This window comes from Mus caroli, chromosome 1, assembly GCF_900094665.2.
Source record: "Mus caroli chromosome 1, CAROLI_EIJ_v1.1, whole genome shotgun sequence".
Lineage (NCBI taxonomy): Eukaryota > Metazoa > Chordata > Mammalia > Rodentia > Muridae > Mus > Mus caroli.
This window is the reverse complement of record NC_034570.1, coordinates 141,488,850-141,503,000: the sequence shown is the minus strand read 5'-3', so window position 1 is coordinate 141,503,000 and position 14,151 is coordinate 141,488,850. Positions and strand designations below refer to the sequence as shown.

Below are 14,151 nucleotides of genomic sequence, written 5' to 3'. Positions count from 1 at the left end.
ACAGACTTTACACACAGGTTGTGTAGAATATTAATCCAAATGGGACTGTGTTTCACAATAGTATACCTATAAGAAACCTATTAAAATGGGTGAGAGAGTGCAAAGGTTTGCGTGGCAATGGCAGGATATGAAGATATAGATGTGGGGACATACGCAGTGCTTTGTGATTGAACAACAAACAGACATGTCTGTCGGGAGATCAGAAAGGCAGAAAAATCACTAAGCAACCAAAGACTAAGGGGACCAGAACGAGAGAGTGTCTAAGGAAAGTCAGACACATTGGTGCATTTGTTTTTCTACTAGAACCACCTTCAGTGGAAGACCTGCAACCTCCTTTTAACACTCCGTTCCAAGAAAGGTTGGCCAATCAGCGCATCGAATTTCCATGCCCTGCAAAAGGTATGTAAGACTCAGGGACACAGGCATGGATGCCAGCTTGTAATTATGTGATGTGACTCCAGTATTCTTCATTGCAGTCGAAATATAATACTTGCACAATTCCACCTGCCAATCATTCTAACAACGTTTGAACACAATAGAAACTCTCTTGCTTCAAACAACTCTTTGAGTTGGTACTTTTCCGTCCTTCTTGTTTTATTTCTCTCACGAAAAGGCTCTCCCAGCCCTTCAAGCTTGCTTAATCTAAGACTCTTTTCAAGACAGCTGAAAGCTTTTCTACTACTATTCATTTCATTCTTTCTGAAAATGTTTTTCTTAAAATAAACATCCTTTTAAAAACAGTAGAGCTATTTGCAAAATTCCCTACTAATGTTATCAATAAGGATGCAAATTAGGGCCATCGCCCATCTGAGGCCATTTTATTTTAATCCTTCTTTAGTTATTTATTAACTTATTTATTTATTCACTTTACATCCTGCTTGCAACTCCCTTCCTCCTCTCCCCCTAGTTCCACCCTTACAAATCCTTCCTCCATTGCCCCCTCTCCTTGGGAAGCTTCCCTTTGGTACCACCTCACCTGGGACTTCGAGTCCCAGCAGGACTAAGCACATCCTTTCCCACTGAGGCCCAACCCAGCAGTCCAGTTAGTGGAACGGGATCCAATAGCAGGCAACAGAGTCAGAGACAGCCTCTGCTCCAATTGTTAGGGAAGTCACATGAAGACCAAGCTGCAACTCTGCCACAAATGTGTAGGGGATCTAGATCCAGTCTCTGCCTGCTCTTTGGTTGGTGATTCACTTAGTGAGCAGCATGGGTCCAGGTTACTTAACACTGTCGGTCCTCTTGTGGTGTCCTTGACCTCTCCAGCTGGCTCAATCCTATCCCTAGCTCTTCTCCGAGACTCCCGGAGCTCCATGATGTGGGTCTTCACATGTGCTCACATCCGATGCTTGATGAGGTCTCCTTGAAAAGCTTCATCCAGCAGCAGACTTAATCCTTTTTTTCTAGGTCTACCCACACTGGTAATTCTGGGACTGGGTCATGTGTAACATGTCTCTTTGTGTTTTGTTTTTTAAACCATGTTTTGCCTTGAATAGCACTGTGTTTTCAGACAGGAGCTGGTCCGGTCCCTCTCCACAGCAGGGATGAGAAAGGGCCATTATTGTGGCCATTGTTCCTCCATTGTTTCATGTATATTTTTCTGGTTGCCAAGCATCCATGTTTAAAGACATTCTCTTACACAGGCATCTACCTACAATAGCTCTCACTTGTCTTGTGGTAGTCCTGACAAAGACCAAGCAGGGTTCTTTGCATAACTTCCTGACCCTGGCTCCAGGCAGCTGCCAGCATCACTGTCCCCTTGTGTGTCTCTCTTCTTCATGGTCCCTGGAGGTGGCAGCAGTTAAGGCCTTAGGAGCTGCCTGTGTTTAATAGCAACTGCTCAACTCTTTTGTCAGTATGTGTCTCCAGTATTTGAAGAAAGATGTCTTTAGATTTTTCAGACATCTGTAAACTTAGCAGTAACAATTTTCAGAGCTATTGGAAACTAGAGAGGCAACACCTGGAGAAGAGGCCTTCTTCAGAATGGTGTGGGTCCCTGTAGGTCCTGTAGCATCTGCTGCCAGTAGACCCTACCTATGGCACAGCTACTCCTAGGTCTGCCTACACTTTGCTCTCATTCTAGCTTTCTTAACTTCCCATTTCCACAAAGGAACCATGTTTTCTTTGGTCCTCATATCAATCTGTATTATAGTTGTCCAGTAGATTCTAAAGTAGCTACATGATTTTTCATTGTCTTTTTATTTTATTTCTGAGTTTGTATGTGTGTGTGTGTGTGTGAACAATTTTAAGGAATCAGTTCTCTCCTTCCACTGTGGATTCCAGTCACCTTGAGGGACTGGAGAGATGGCTCCATGGTTAAGAGCATTGACTGCTCTTCCAGAGGTCCTGAGTTCAATTCCCAGCAACTACCTGGTGGCTTATAACCATCAGTAATGGGATCCAATGCCCTTTTCTGGTGTGTCTGAAGACACCTACAGTGTACTCATATAAATAAAAATTAATTTAAAAATGTCACCTAGATTATCGCTATTCTGGAACTTTTAAATAAAAGGTAATGCTTTGCCTGCTTTTCTTTTGCCTGTCCGTCTACCTTCTGTGCATTACTTCAATAGGTGTTAGTGGCAAAGTCTGACTGATATCCACCAAGGAAAGATGGGGTACAGGAAAATGACTATAACCCTTCTCTGTTCTTAGAACGTGGGCAGATGACTGAAGTCAATCAGCTTTACTGTTTTTCCACATTAGTCAAAATCTCACACTGACCGAGAATTTTCTCCTTGTAAATATGCCTTTATAATCACTTCAATACGATATTAATTAATAATGAGTTTAGTGTTATCAGTACATTGTGTATATTTCTCTCATCTTTTGGGGCTTATCTTGGATTGTACACCCTACTTTTAATAAGTTTATTATCTTCGTGTCGGTTGCTAACAACATCTTATGAAATCCTATTGGTTTTGTTTAATGTACTTTGTCTTCAAAAGTGTTTAGAAATAGTGCCCTTTACAGTTTTGCTAAATAACACCTTCCCACACTGATGTTTTTGTCTGTTATATCCCCTTTGGCTTTATTATATATTTAATACAGATTTTTATCATTTAGACCTGTAAGCATGTGGCTTCCGTTTATTCTGCTTTCCATAAGTAAGTCCAGGAAAATATTGTTTTTTTCATCCTCTTGTCAACGTCTTCTAAAGAACTGAACTCTTGACTTTTGAACAGATAAGATGTGGAAAAGGGTATGCAGGTAGTGGGGGTTCTTCCTATTTGCTAGCTAGAGCCTTTCCCCAAGGAACTATAGGCCACAAATTGCATTCTTTCTAAGTTCTGTGTGTTGGGCGTGTTCCTGGCATATTCCTGTAAGAGTACCACCACCTTTGCTGTCTTTACTTAACTCCTAGTTTCCCTACATATCTTGTCCATTTGATGATTGCACCTATATTTCACTCCTAATCACTACAGTAGTGAACTCACCAGGAAAAAAAAATGTTTTGCTTATAGTCTGAGTTTTCTGGTTAAAAGCAACTTTGATCAACTAGAAGCCACGAGTCTGAAAACTGATCAGGAGCTGGAGTCATTAACTAACTACCATTAACTGTAGTCTCTTTGCTTTTATCTTGGAAGTGGCACAGGACCTCAGGATACACATTAGAGTCATAGCAGGAAGTCTATCTTTTCTGAATGAATTTGATTTTTTTAAAACATTTTTCCTAATTCTGTTATAAAAAGGCTTTAATTTCCTATTTAGGTACTCCTAAACCAACCATCAAGTGGTTACACAATGGCAGAGAGGTGACAGGGCAAGAGCCTGGTGTTTCTATCTTGGAAGATGGCGCACTGTTGGTAATCGCTTCTGTTACACCACACAACAATGGCGAGTACATCTGTGTGGCCGTCAATGAAGCTGGGACCACAGAAAGGAAATACAACCTCAAAGTTCACGGTAAATGTTGATTAAAACACTAAAGCCAAATAGCTAAAAGTATGACTGTTTCTAATTTTTGCATATTTAAGTCCTTTGATCAATATATTATTGCTAAATCCTAGTATGTATGAATTAATATCGAACAGAAGGTAGAAAATTGGTTTGCACTTTTCATTGTTCAACATTTCATGCAATTTTTAGTTTAGACTTTACATCCCTCAAATTTTAAATAGGAGATAAAGATGCAGCATGAAAACCTGCTTACCCTGGTAAGTCATTCACATACTTTCTCCAGAGCAAAGCAATCAGTGTCACATACTAAGCTGGCATAGCTTCTCAGAGATTTCCTTAAGGCAAAAAAGTATGAAATCTGTATAAAAAGAATATAGATGATAGACTGTTATACCCACTCTATGTACCTGGGCTATCTCATTTAACAATCTATAGTATGAATTATTCTAGGTCTTTAACTGTTATCTATAACACCTTTCTGGATGAGTTCACAGGATTTATTTAACCTTTCTATACTAATATATTAGCATTATACTAATTAGTATTATACTAATATATTTGTAATGTAACAAGTATTCCTATTGTTACCAGGTTTCTTTTTTTTTTAACAACTATCTAAACTTTCAAATAAAATTTTGTACCTGTGTCATTTTGTGGGGGTATGTGGATTTTCAGTTTTGGTGACTATGGCTTTTATAGACACTGAGTGCTAGTGTGTCTCACTGTCAGGTAGTGGCAAATGCTTAAACAAATCTCCTAAGACTTTCAATATGCCAAGTAACTCTTCCTCAAAGTTATCTTAAATGTCATCCTGAACTTAAAACCCTGACATAAAACACACCATTATATCAGAATTTTTATTTGCAAGTGCATTGGCTGACACTTCTCGTTTATAAGAAAGGACATGTTTGCATATGACTACATTTTCTCTCCTTTCTTACCTTTGAAGTTTCTCTAAAGAACTTTGTGGAGCCATTGGGAGCACCTGCTGATCACAAGACTATCCAGTCATGATTCCTCTCTTTTGCAGTTCCCCCAGTAATTAGAGATAAGGAACATGTGACCAATGTGTCTGTGTTGACAAGCCAACTGGCCAGCCTCTACTGTGAAGTAGAAGGAACTCCGTCCCCTGTCATAACGTGGTATAAGGATGACATCCAGGTAAATGGAGACAGTCAAACATGCACAATTCCCTACCTCTGTACCTGAACGATTGCGAATTTCTTCTCAGTGATAACAAACACCACTTTTTTGTTCTCATTGTAGAGTTTTATTAGCTTTGGAAATAACAGTCCTTTGTCTCATGTAGGTGACAGAAAGCAGCACTGTTCAGATTGTGAACAATGGAAAGATTCTAAAACTCTTTAAGGTGTCTGCTGAGGATGCGGGAAGATATTCCTGCAAAGCAATTAATATTGCAGGCACCTCTCAGAAGGACTTTAGTGTCACTGTACTAGGTAAGGAAAAACTTCCTTTTAAAATAAACCTACATGCTACTTGCATTTCTTACTGTGTGCCAAATAGATATAAAATAAATTGATAGAACTACCATTTACATCATTATTTTAGTAGGTTGTTTTTTTCATCTTAGTCATTTATAATATCAAGATGGCTCTGACTCACATATCTCAAGATACCATGAACTTAAAAGTGACACAGTATATGTTAGCAGGCTTCTCTAGACAGTAGCTATATAGAGAAGTGGTTATTTAGATTCATAGGTAGCTGTGAGATACAGTGCAGTGCATTGTGGACATTTTTTGAAGCTAGCAGGATGCTTGAACTGGTGCAAGTCATGCACCTCTTTCTAGTGCTCTTTAATTAATTACTGGAACCTAATCAACCCAGGTTGCAGTCAGGGGAAGAGACTGTGGTGGGTGCTTCTGGCAGGAAGAGAAATCTGAAAGTGAATTATCACTATGCTAGATTATGATAAGAGTAATTTTAACTGCTGTCATTAGTTTAATTTTTAGCTAGTAAAGTTATATTTGACATTATAAGTTCACTTTGTTACAAATGTCTTTCTCTCTTTTCAATATTTTGTTATCAAAATAGGCATGTAATTTGTGTTTTTAGGTGAAAGTGAAGCCTAGAAGTGATATATTCATAAAAATTTGCATTCAGCAATACAAAAAAAATCAATTTCCTTTCTCTCCCCCAAACCTGAACTACATTTATGTTATTATTGTTTTTCCTCCCGTTGTATATGTATATGTGTGTGTATGTGTATATGATGTATATGTATATGATGTAAATGTATATGATGTATATGTATATATTTAGCCACAGGCTGTTTAAACAACCTTGGCAGTTTTTTTCCCTTACTGGTCTTTTTTCTTACTGTGCCTCCTGATGTTCACTCTGTCCATCCATGAATACCACCTGTGTCTGATGATTTCCAAATGCTCAGCTGCAGCTCAGGATTCTTGAGCACCTGGAGAAACTGTCTAGTCTTCACTGTCCTGTCTTTTTATATTTTTATCTACTTCTTAAATCTTTATGTTATTTTCAAGAGCATCTCACTAGTATCATAGGCTGGCCTTAAACTCACAGTCTTCTTCCCCCAGCCTCCCAAAGGCTGCAGTTATTAGAGCTGTGGTATGATGCCCATGTTCCCTTAGCACATTCTTTTTTTTTTTCATTAAACATAAACTTTAAACAAGAGTTTAGCACACGGTGGTGGGTCAATATTAAATGCTCAGGTTTGAATAGAACTGATGTGGTTCCTGAGCTAATGAAACGCTTGGCTTAGTGAGGAGATTAATTCAGGTATGCACCAGCACATGCCAGCACACAGCTGTGACTGTGAGAAGAACCCCATGTCATGGACAAGTGCTCGGATTATACGCAGCAGAGATTAACTCTGAGCTACCGACAATGTATCAGTATGACATTAAGGAAAGATATAAAAGCACTTCTCTCTGGAGTCATTTAACCAAGAGCAAGTCCAGGTTTGAATTCTCTATTTCATGTTCCCTATGTCTTCTATCTTCTGCTTGTCTGTTTCGTGAGTCTGAATCTATGCCTGCATTTGTGTCCNTGTCTGTCTGTTCTGTCTGTGTGTGTCCCTGTGTGACTGTGTATGTCTCACTAACAAAGATCTGTCCTTAGCACATTCTTTCGAATAACTTTTTTTATGTGTTGCTGAATACCGTGGGGCTCTGTCAAACTGACAGATCCCAATGACTATTTTCTGCAGTAAATGTTGGGGTCTCTGAGTGACCTGCTTCTTGACCCTTCCCCTACTTTCTCCAGAGCTCCTGAAATTTACCCCTGTCCTATGAGTACTTCTTAGTTGTCTGCTTCTTTCCATTGTGTGGTGAAGGCATATTTTTACTTATGGTAGCCCCTTAACTTCCTTCCTATACCCACTCTTCACCAGTCTTATCCATTCTTCATCCAGCCACCAGTGAGGTCTTTACATAAATATTTTATCAAGCCACACCTCTTCCCCACTGAACCCCTGTGCTGTCCAATAATTTTATGAAGATAAATATCAGACCACTCATCATGAAACAAAGAGGGGGATAGATGGTGAGAAAAATTATACATGAACACATTCATTTGTATAACTCCAAGGATAAAATTGAGTATATTCTTTTTCATGTTGTATATCATACTCATACCAAGTTTTGTATAGATATTCCTCAAAAAAGATAAAAATGACTAAGGTAGACACGACATGCTAGGTAGAGTATGATTCACGGAGATTGATATTGCCCAGGCCATTCATTATTGTAAATGTGTAGCAATAATGCATTGGATCATATGAACTCTGTGGCTCAATTACATTCCATGAGTTTTGCACATGACTTACTATGCCTCAAAATGACTTCTGTTCTATCAATATGTTTGTAGGTAACTGTCCTGCTAACAAAATTCCATAGAAATATTCCTGGATTCGAAGTTAACATTTGGGTGCACAGTGTGATGTGAAAGAGAATTCTCATGAGATGTTTTGTTTCTGACATTAGACTCTTGTTGAAATACTTTGATAAGCAATAACTGCCTGCTTCTTCCCCAAATATTTGTTTTAAACCATATATATTATGATAAAATGTCTCTGTTCAAGTTCCACCCAGCATCCTAGGTGCCAGCTCCCCGAGTGAAGTCTCAGTTGTTCTTAACCACAACCTCACCCTGCAGTGTCCTGTCAGAGGCATCCCCTTCCCGGCTATTCACTGGTTCAAGGATGGCAAGTGAGTATCTTGTCTGTATTTGTTCAAGGGTGTAATTTATAGGATACAGATGTGTCAATGTGTAGCACCTACCTTCTTACTCATCACCTTAAAATATACATTATTTAATGAAAGAGTAACAATGTTGCTTTTTAAAAGTAGCCTCTTAATAAACAATCTTTCAGTAATATGCTCCAATTTTCAAATAACAAAGCGCTTTATAAATTTGGGGAATTTATTTTAGAAATAGATTATAATTATTGCGCACCAAAATCCTCTGCACATATATTATCATAAAATCTGATTCCAATGAAGAGGTAGTTATGCCTTTACATGGGATTGAGCTATTGAGAAGCAAAATGTGCTTGCAAGAATGTAATGTACATAGAGTCCGTCTGAATGAAGTAGGAAGCACAGACAGGAATTGCACTTCTTACATTGCAAGCCTCAAGGAAGGGCGTTGCCCACACTGTAACGACTACAGTGGCCTATAATGGCTCAGAGGTTATGAAGAGTATATCTACAGGTTGTGCTATAATTTCTAAGAAGGAATCTAAGGACTCAGTAACAGAGAGTCTACATTGGCTGTGAATAAAATATAGGAATTCATTTACACTTCCAAGAAATCAGTAAGGCAGACACCATAGGAAAAAATGAATTGGGACTATAAATGGGCAATTTGAAATATAATCACACAATAAGCACTAAAAGATTCTTCTCCTCAACTCACTGATGAATATAAATAGAATATAGTTTTGTTTCTCCTGAGTCATTTTTGAAAACCAAAGGTTTGAAAATACCAAGTGTTGTCTGGATCTGGGAAGTCAGAATACAGTTCTGGAGAGAGTATGAAGCACTGACCTGAGGGACAAGTTGTTGTAATGTTTTAAAATTGTAAAGTTCCCCTGCTGTGCTGGAGCCACACCTCCATTCTATAAGACTGAAGTGAACATGCAGGTCCAGCAGTAGCACATTTGCTGATAGTCTCTGCAATGTTGCAGGGGTAGATGAGCGAAAACTGGCCAATGCCAGACCTTATGAGATAGATAGATAACACATAAGTAAGACTGGAATATTCCACTTCAAGTAACCCCCAGCTACCAGACAGAGCACCAAGGAACGCTGGAGACTAGCACAGTGTTATTTACATTAAAGCTTAGATTTCTTCAGGGATATATTTAGGAATAAAAATTGTTGAGTGAAAACAGATGGATAAAGCCAAAACCGATTGTGACGAGAAGTCAGAGCGAAGCCTCCCATTAGTGACAGTACATCAAGAATGATTTTTCAATACTAACACCTGAGCATATTTAAGTTCTGTGTTACCTTTATAACTAATAATTAATAAAATGCCAATGTTTTATAAAGTCAAGTAACATATTATGAAATGTTCATTCTTTAAAAAAAAAATCTCCAAATGTGGTTTAGGACTTTTTGGAGGATCCAAGGATGGGAAACTAAAAATGGACCTATGAAAATATTTTTTTTAGGCCTTTATTTTTGGGAGATCCTAACATTGAACTCTCAGACAGAGGACAGAATTTACATCTGAGAAATGCACGGAGAAGTGACAAGGGACGCTACCAATGTACTGTGTCCAATGCAGCAGGCAAGCAAGCCAAGGATATAAAACTCACTGTCTATGGTGAGTGTGACTTTTCTCATGCTGATACCATTACAAAAACTTCAATTATAACTTGAAGACTGATGTTTATTCTACTGTTCATTGTCCTTTTTCTCTATAATAAATGCTTAGGAATGTTATACAAGTAAAGAGAAGGAGTCTGTCTACCTTTATGTTGTAAGCTTTCACAATGCATTCAGTTTTAAAATGCAGTTTATCCTTAGCTGTGGATTTATTCAAATTATTTAGTAATTTTAATATGGTAAACCTTTCCCTAATTAGTTGGTTTAAGCATAAATCAAATACTTGTGTCCTTTAAGTGTTAAAAATACTTTTAAAAAGTGAGTGTGTAAATGTACAAATCACACTGAAGCAACTATTACATCCACAGTTCAGTTGTTATATTTTCATCCAGCCTTGGCTTTTGTCCTGACCATGTGATAATATTTTTAATGCCATGTATTGTTCTATTATTCTCATTGATTATCCTAAATAATGTGTCTTAGTTACATTTCTATTGCCATGACAAAACACTGCGATCAAGGCAACTTAGAAAAGAAAAAATTTGATTTGAGGATTATAGCTCCAGAGGGTCAGAATCCTTAACCATCACAGCAGGGAACTTGGCTGTAAGCAGGCAGTGAGGGCCCTGAAGCAGAGAGAGCAACCTGGGAATAGCATGGGCTTTTGAACTTCACATCCCACTCTCAGTGAAACACCTCCTCTAACAAGGCCACGCCTCCTAATCCTTCCCAAACAGTTCCCTGAACTGGGGACCATATTCAAATATGTGAGCCTAGCCGGGCCATTCTCATTCAGAAAACCAAATAATATAAGTCCTCTTTTCACTAAAAATTTCAACTACTGATTAGGGTGATGAGCAAAGTCATTTTTATGAATGGAACCATGAAGTAGTGAATGGCATGCCACATACACAAGCTTACACAGTAGAAAAGAACAGAACTTTGTGCTAGTGGATCTTGGAATGTTTCCACTCCCTACACTACCGTCACCCTTCCATAGAGTGTATAGCACTTGAAGAAAGAGCCTCATACTTCAGTGCTGCCTTGATACAGGGTCCTTTCAGTCCAAAGTGGTCACCTACCCTCTTTCATGTTATACTAACTCATTTTTTTTCATATCACCTTCTGATATTCGCTTAGTTATAAGGTTTTGCTTCTTAGATATTTATTGCTAAGGATTCTAAATTTCATAATAAGACTTCTATTTTGCATGTCTCTATTTTGCTGGCTAATATAGAGCAGATCTAAAGACATACTGCCCAAATGACTAAAGGGTCTGATACTAAACTATGGCACCCAGTCATATGTGACGAATGAGAAGTTACTGAAGCCTGAGAGATGCTATAAAGATAAAATGTTCACTCAATATCAATGATGGTACAAAAACCTTGTGTGAGATATCTAGTTAATAATTTCATGATTTATGCTAAACTTGTATTTGAGATATATTGGACTAAGTAAAATGTATTGTTAAAGTTTATTTACCTGTTTTCATTTTATACTTTTAATGTGGCCTCTAGAGAATTTAAAATTACATATATGGCTTAAGTTATGTTTTTATTGAATAGCAGTTTCAGTAATTAATAAGAATGTCATTGTTAAAAACAGAAACACTTGTGTTTTTAACCCAACTCTGCCACTCACTAGTGTAGTGACTTCATATGAATTTCCTCACTTCTCTAAATTTCCCTTTTCTTAATGGAATTAGTAATATTCTTTCTATGAGAATAAAATACTAGATGTATTAGGCAAGTTTGTTTGACTTACAGTAAGGGGTCAATATATGCTTCTTATCATTGTCTAGCAATACCATTGCCTTAAAGATATCTATCTCTATTTATCTATCTATCTATCTATCTATCTATCTATCTATCTATCTATCTATCTATCTATCATCTATCTATCTATCTATCTATCATCTATATATCTATATCTATATCTATATCTATATCTATATCTATATCTATATCTATATCTATATCTATATCTATATATAAGCTCTAGCACTTTCCTTTCTTTTTCTCTTTTTTCCTTTGTTTCTTTCTGGGGCTCACTTTTAGCCTTCCTTTACCTAAAACTCATACCTCTGATTACTAAGGGTTGAGATGGCTGATGTGTGCCTCAACACCTAGCTCAAATCTGCCTTGATTTGTACTTAATTAACTGTATTTGAAAAACTGTATTTGAAAATTTAGGTGTCTCTTTCAAGTTTTAGTATCTCTTTTGCATCAAAGAAATTATATTCAAAGCAGATTTTTAAATCATTTATGTGTAAAAATGGAAGCCTGTTGGGGAAATCTGTCATGAAAAGACATGTCCTCTATAAAAGTACCATCACTGGAAGATTAGCTGTATAGATGCCAAGTTAAACAAAAATGTTATTACCATCATTGCCTTCCTACTAAAACGAGCCACTGAAACAACACAGAGTGTCTCCCCCAAGGTGCTGTATTGTTGCCAGCATCTATCATGAATACAGTGTGGAGCTTCAATAAGACTTCTATTTCTGTGAGACTTGGGTTTATTCTCTTTGAATCCTCATGTTCATACTGTGTGATGCCCTCAGGCACCCACAAGAGAGAGCTTCTGGGATTCTCTAATTGAAAGGCAATGCGGTATTGAGACGTTCTGAGTATTGTAAGTCAGGAAACAATATCCTTTCTTTTCTAGCAAGCTGCCCTGTGCCTTCAAGTGGGTAGCCTTAAGGTTACTTTACTTCATTTGTGAAAATGTAAATATCACGAATAAAAAAAAATACCCACAAGTACTATACTTAAGTAACTGAGAATAATGTGTATGTAGATTTTAAATTGAGAGAATTTTTCAGCCTAAAATTGACTTATTTGTTTTCCTTACTTACATGCTCATATCTTCACGTGAGGATGGGCAACAATAGAACTGAGTGTGAGCCTTGTATCTAAATAAGCAAAAAGGGTGGGGACATAGTAATTTGAAAAATCTGTATGGAAATGCACTACTACAGGAGCTTGCTAAGGTATGAATATAGATGTATAAAGAGGGTTTAAATGAAGTTACCCTATAATGAAGAGACAACATCCAACTAAATATCACATACTAGCAAATAAAAATCCCACTTCCAAGATGGGTTACTTTTTTTGCGTTGTTGGCCAGCGGTTTGCCATAGAACCTCCAACGTTATAGGCTATTGCTAACGATCTTGATTACTCTTCAAAATCTGATGATAAGACCCTGTTCCTGAAGACACCTCAGATTTGATTCATAGAACATGAAGGAATCAATCTGATACTAACTTGGAAGCCACATCCCTACTGACTATGATGATCGAAGGTGCTATGCATGATTCTAGAAGGGCAAAAAGAAATTATCAATGTCACCAGTTGTGAGTCCTGCCAGCTACAGTAACAACTAGCCTGACAAACTATGCTCACTGTGTAACAGTGTCACAAACATGGCAGTAACCAACCACTTTCTGGTTCTGTTTGGATCTGAGGCTTCTTCCATGGGATGGAACTCTACAATCATATCTATTACTATTCTGCTAAATGGATGTGGTATTAAAACATGCTGTATCCATAGATCTCTTAACCATCTTTAGATTAACTCTACTTATAATAGATGACAATTAATACAAAGACCTTCAATAGGTTAGCATATGGAGAATAAAGACTGTGGATTGCTCAAGACTAAATGAGATGTATATATCATACTCTTTCACACAAGACTCAGAAACCTTCCATGAAGAGAGGAGGGAGGATTGTAAATACCAGAGGTGGTGAATACCTTCCAGAGACAATGTTTTATATGTAGAATAGAACAGTTGCACATATGAACTCACAGCAGTTTTGACAACATACACAGACCTTCAGAAGTTCAAGGCAGACAAAATCTCAGTATAGCACTTGGGAGAAGGAAACAAAATTATTCAAGAGGGCTGGTTTTTTTTCTATCATCCAAATTGATGGCAAATGTTGATATATTATTGATGACTGGTAATGAGATTTTATCTGATGCATCTTTGAAGATGTGATTCTCATACAATTCACAGGTTCTGCTCAATACTGAAGTTACTTTCTTAACATGGCTTTTTTTATTAGGAATTTTCTTCATTTACATTTCCAGTGCTATCCCAAGGGTCCCCCATACCCCCCCCGCCACTTCACTACCCACCCAATGCCACTTCTTGGCCCTGGCGTTCCCCTGTACTGAGGCAGATAAAGTTTGCACGACCAATCTCTTTCCACTGATGGATGACTAGGCCATCTTCTGATACATATGCAGCTAGAAACACGAGCTCTGGGGGGGTACCGGTTAGTTCATATTGTTGTTCCACCTATAGGGTTGCAGATCCGTTTAGCTCCTTGGGTACTTTCTCTAGCTCCTCCATTTGGAGCCCTGTGATCCATCCAATAGCTGATTGTGAGCATCCACTTCTGTGCTTGCCAGG

General features: G+C 37.8%; 1 protein-coding gene across 3 annotated transcripts in view; it reads left to right on the top strand.

The window, feature by feature from the left end:
* Hmcn1 (hemicentin 1) overlaps window positions 1–14,151 on the top strand; it is a 427,483-nt gene that overhangs the window by 246,367 nt on the left and 166,965 nt on the right. For all 3 annotated transcript variants that reach the window (XM_029475879.1, XM_021160385.2, XM_029475883.1), the window contains 6 exons: window positions 304–399; window positions 3,712–3,906; window positions 4,931–5,061; window positions 5,210–5,357; window positions 7,973–8,099; window positions 9,569–9,723. In XM_029475879.1, the coding sequence (XP_029331739.1) occupies window positions 304–399; window positions 3,712–3,906; window positions 4,931–5,061; window positions 5,210–5,357; window positions 7,973–8,099; window positions 9,569–9,723 (852 nt within the window). The remainder of the gene's footprint in view (window positions 1–303; window positions 400–3,711; window positions 3,907–4,930; window positions 5,062–5,209; window positions 5,358–7,972; window positions 8,100–9,568; window positions 9,724–14,151) is intronic.